This window comes from Penaeus vannamei, chromosome 26, assembly GCF_042767895.1.
Source record: "Penaeus vannamei isolate JL-2024 chromosome 26, ASM4276789v1, whole genome shotgun sequence".
In the NCBI taxonomy this organism is placed as follows: Eukaryota; Metazoa; Arthropoda; class Malacostraca; order Decapoda; family Penaeidae; genus Penaeus; species Penaeus vannamei.
Window position 1 is genome coordinate 32,237,793 of NC_091574.1, and position 4,993 is coordinate 32,242,785.

Consider the following 4,993-nt stretch of genomic DNA (forward strand, 5'->3'; position numbering starts at 1 on the left):
GCTTAATGATTTCTATCCTTTAGGCAGCACTTAAGCATGATAGGATTAGCTGTATAATAGTATATAATATAAAATGCAACAATGAAGTAAAACCAAAGAGAGAAGCAAAATATGGTTGAATAATACCATAGAATACTGTCATACCAAAGAGTGAAGGAATGTATCTTGAAATGCTCGATCTTGGTGGCAGGTGGCTAATGTACCCAGAACTCTCATGAGGGCTGTTTTGTCTTTACGTGTAGCAGTATGCAAAGTGTAATACATGGCTAACACACAAGCCACACTGCTTTCTTGTAAGTATGCTTGATAAGCATCCGGCGGGGGACCTAGAAAAAAATTAAGCATTAAATAAACTGAAAATGGATTCACTCACCATAAAAAACAAAAATAAATTGCATGAAATAATGATTAAACAGTCCTACCACAGACAGGATGTTAACATAGTGCAAGAAGCATAATTATCCTACTACAGGGCACCAGCAATTCAGATATGAAAAAAAAAATGTGCTTCCATTTACCAACCTTTATACACACACAACCACTCATGCACGAACAACAGACACACGTAGAATTACAGTAAAATAAGCAAACACTTGCCTGAATGTTCAATAATGGTAATAGCGGACTCTCTCTCATCAGGAGGGAGCTTGGCATTCAGTCTTCTTACGTCATCATCTACCATCAAGGACACTAATGCCGGCAAGAACTTTGTCACAATCTGGGGATCTAGTTTTGGCTCCCTGAATACCTGGAAATTTCAATACGAACATTATAATCACTCTTGTTGCAAACAGATAGGGAAAGCATAAACGAAAATATAAAAAAGATAATAAATAAACAGTATTGGGTAAGAAATCCAATATAAGGGATTCAGCAAAAAAAAATATATAAATGTAAAACACTGACCATTTTAACAAGAGGTTTTTCAGCTTAAAATATGATAAACAAAAACAGATTACCCATGTTAGAGAGAATGAAAAGGCCATTCTAAGGATCACATCCTGGTTTACTTGCCTGACTTTCAATCATATCCCAGCTGTGAAGGCCTAGAGCTAACATTCTCAGCATTAGCACCAGGACTGCATTCTCCTGCAAAGGCAATGATATATAATGGATAAATAGATAAATAAACAAAAATAATGGAAGTTACCAATCACCATTCAACTTAGTTTTTCTTATCAAAGATGTATAAAAAATATTCTATATTCAATTTATAGCTAATGCAATTGTGTAGAGACAGTCCTACATCAATGTTTTCTTATAAAAATGCAGAAATTACACCACACTGATTAGGAAAAATACTGAATAAAAGATGTACTCCATACCCTTGGCATTGCCTCATTGTTCATCAAGTGTTGCAACAACCGTATCACAGAGTTCGCTAAGAAGTTGATGGCATATGGGTCACACAGTATCATCGACAAATCACCGAGTACCTGTTCTTGTCCTCGTCTAATGCTGTCCAAGAAGCCTTGAAGTTCTCGAGACCTAAATAAAGAAAAAAGTAAATATGTGGTCCAAAACTTTCCTTCATATATAATACCTTTTGTAATATTAGAAGATTGTATGAAATTCATCACAATTATGAATACCATATTTTTCTACCACAAAGCTTCCTATGATAACTTATTCTTTGGAAAAGAATATTTAAGGGAAATGTCTGCTAACAGGCCAGTATGTTGTTATTTTGCTCATAAAAAGACAATAAACAGAGATTGAGAAATATTTTACAAACTGTACACAACAATTGTGCTTCTTTTGAGTAACAGTTTTTCTCATTATTCCCCAGGGGAGGTAATCATCCCCTGCCTAAAGTTTGGTATTTGCATTAAATTCTTGTAGGCTGTAGGGAGTAAATAACTCTAAAGTTTCCCATAAATTTCTCTTGCTTTTTTCCAAATCTAAAATTCAGAAGACAACATAAATATGAATTTGTGTTTTACCTTTTGGCATCAACTTTGCCTTCCCTGATACACGCATCCAGACACCAGGTAAATTTGTGACAAGGATCAACAGCAATAATATCATGGACTTCCTTGTCATGCAGAGCCATCAGCAATTCTGCTCGCAGAGAGCAGTAATGAATAAACCGAGTTCGTAAGAACAATGTTCTTAAAAATTGAAGAACCATGTCATAGAGCTTCACATTCTTGCCAATCATGTGAACAAGCTTCTGTACCATCTCACCTTGTCGTCTAGCCTGAAAGAGGAACACAAATCATTCTTACATTCCTACTTGTCTATGAAACTATATATAGTCTCTTTCTTGTAGACATGAAGACATTATACAATTTAAATTCCAAATCAAATACCTTAGGTGAAGGACTGAAGAATAAGTTATTCAGGTTCTCTACATTAAATAATGTATCTTCTTTGCTGGTGATGTAGCCTGTCAGAAGTGGAGATACTTCATCACCAAACAAAGCCTGAGAATCTTTCCAGATCTGCCGCTTCACTTCCGTGTCACAAGCTTCGTATAATTCTTTGTCCCGCACCTATGTAATTTCAAAAGTTTCAGTGAAAACACAATATACTACTTAATAGTATTTAAAATAAGAAATAAAAAAGAATCTGGAAATTCAGGAAAACAATAAATAGGTGATATAAGTAGGACTACTAATCAATTCCTTGTTGACTAAGCTCTTGTCGAGCCATCTATGTCCACACAAAATTGATTAACTAAAAATACATTGGACATGGCCTGTACAAACATGCCATCCTCGTGTCAATGGAATAATGACTGATGCCCACCCTAAAGCCATTTATTCAAGAAGCTGAAAAATGAAAAAACAAACACAAAATCTAAGAGGAACATAATGCACTCTCATAATTACCAAAATCTTGAGGTATTTGTCTTCTACATGTGACATGTGCTTCAAAATGCACATGACGACTGGCCGCAGTGCTTTGATTTTGATGACTGGAAAACTTTTCGTAAGAAGTTCCTTCAGCTTGCGATCTCTCTCCCTGCCTTCCCTCTTCCCAAGCTCACTAATCTGTGCAATCAACTTATCTCGCAATTCCTGTGAAAGAATGGCCACAATGTACAAGAAACATTCATATCTTTACATCAATATACCACAAGAAATCATGAGAACACCCTCAAATCCCTTGTTTTCATTATTATCATCAATTTACCATCTCTTCGATTAATACAATATTATACTTAAAATACACTATATACACATTTCAACTGAGACCAACTTACCTCCATGATAGAGTTGTGAAAGTCAAGTCTTTTAACTCCATGAAGATCCAACAGATGCAGCATGGGCCTGAGAGATGGTAGGAGGATCCCATTTTCCACCTAATCACAATATGCATATCAATAAAACAGAATAACGAGGAAAAAAAAATCAATAAGGAATATAAGAAACAAAATAGCAGTAAAAAAAGACATCAACAATAGAAACAAATCATCATAGTAATAGTAGGGTGTAACAGTAAGAGTAGCATTATTAACATTAGTAGTAGTAGTAGTAGTAGTAGTTATTGTAGTAGTTGTAGTAGTAGTTGTAGTAGCTGTAGTGGTAGTAGCTGTAGTGGTGGTGGTAGTGGTGGTGGTGGTGGTGGTGGTGGTGGTGGTGGTAGTAGTAGTAGTAGTAGTAGTAGTAGTAGTAGTAGTAGTAGTAGTAGTAGTAGTAGTAGTAGTAGTAGTAGTAGTAGTAGTAGTAGTAGTAGTAGTACTAGTAGTAGTACTAGTAGTAGTACTAGTAGTAGTACTAGTAGTAGTACTAGTAGTAGTACTAGTAGTAGTACTAGTAGTAGTACTAGTAGTAGTACTAGTAGTAGTACTAGTAGTAGTACTAGTAGTAGTACTAGTAGTAGTACTAGTAGTAGTACTAGTAGTAGTACTAGTAGTAGTACTAGTAGTAGTACTAGTAGTAGTACTAGTAGTAGTACAAGTAGTAGTACAAGTAGTAGTACTAGTAGTAGTACTAGTAGTAGTACTAGTAGTAGTACTAGTAGTAGTACTAGTAGTAGTACTAGTAGTAGTACCAGTAGTACTAGTAGTAGTACTAGTAGTAGTACTAGTAGTAGTACTAGTAACAGTAACAGTAACAGTAATAGTAGCAGTAGAAGTAGTAAAAGTAGCAGCAGTAGTAATACTAGTATTAGTTGTTGTAGTAGTAGTAGTAGTAATAACAACAACAATAAAAATATAATTATATGACAATGTCAAAAATAATAATGATAATGATAATGAATTATAATGAAAATAATTACAAATCAAAAATATATACATAAAATTAATAACAAGAACAGCAACAATTAATAATGATAATCATACAAAACATGTAACAAGACTCAAATTAGTATGCATAAATCATTCAGATTTATAACAAGAAAATATAGCTCAACTAGCAATTTGACCTCTTACCTGAAATTCTTCAATAGCTTTCAAGGGATCTGTGCAGTGTGTCAAGGACTCCTTGAGGTAAACTCCTCCAGGAATTCCTATTTCTTCTAATCCAAAGCCTGACATTGTTCAAGAGAATCTTCTCTGATCTGTGACGAGAGAATTTCATATCTTTTAAATGCAATGCTAAACTGAACAAGGCTGGAGAGAAAATATGGGTTGATAGGGAGGCAAAAGTTTATGTTATCATGAGGGTTAAAATCATTTACATAAAGTAATAAAACTTTTTGAATAACATATACTGTTGTCCATTCTAATACCATTTAATTTAAAGCAAATTCATAGAGTAAATTTGGCATAAAAGTGACAATATTGATGTTCAATGTATTCTGAAGTAATTGGAATAGTTAGAATACCATGACTTCTGTGCTACATGCTCCAGTAATGGATGACAAACCTCCACTACAAAAAAATACCTTTAACTGCAAATTTTTGTTCTCTGTTAGATTATAATCTTCAGAATCGACACAACACTGAAAATGAAACATTCCTCACAGTCGTTTTGTCAAGTCTTGAAAGTTACGGTGGAAAGTGCAAATGCTCATAAGGTTTGTGTAACGAATAGAATAAAAC

General features: G+C 34.3%; 1 protein-coding gene across 1 annotated transcript in view; it reads right to left on the reverse strand.

Annotated features, from left to right (window-relative positions):
* Window positions 1-123: 123 nt before the first annotated feature.
* LOC138866730 (negative elongation factor B-like) overlaps window positions 124-4,993 on the reverse strand; it is a 5,837-nt gene continuing 967 nt past the window's right edge. The window contains exons 2-10 of the mRNA XM_070140348.1: window positions 4,382-4,509; window positions 3,209-3,307; window positions 2,835-3,023; window positions 2,313-2,495; window positions 1,944-2,200; window positions 1,326-1,488; window positions 1,015-1,089; window positions 598-748; window positions 124-326 (exon numbers count right to left, since the gene is read on the reverse strand). Coding sequence (XP_069996449.1) covers window positions 139-326; window positions 598-748; window positions 1,015-1,089; window positions 1,326-1,488; window positions 1,944-2,200; window positions 2,313-2,495; window positions 2,835-3,023; window positions 3,209-3,307; window positions 4,382-4,486 — 1,410 coding nt within the window. The 5' untranslated portion in view covers window positions 4,487-4,509 and the 3' untranslated portion in view covers window positions 124-138. The remainder of the gene's footprint in view (window positions 327-597; window positions 749-1,014; window positions 1,090-1,325; window positions 1,489-1,943; window positions 2,201-2,312; window positions 2,496-2,834; window positions 3,024-3,208; window positions 3,308-4,381; window positions 4,510-4,993) is intronic.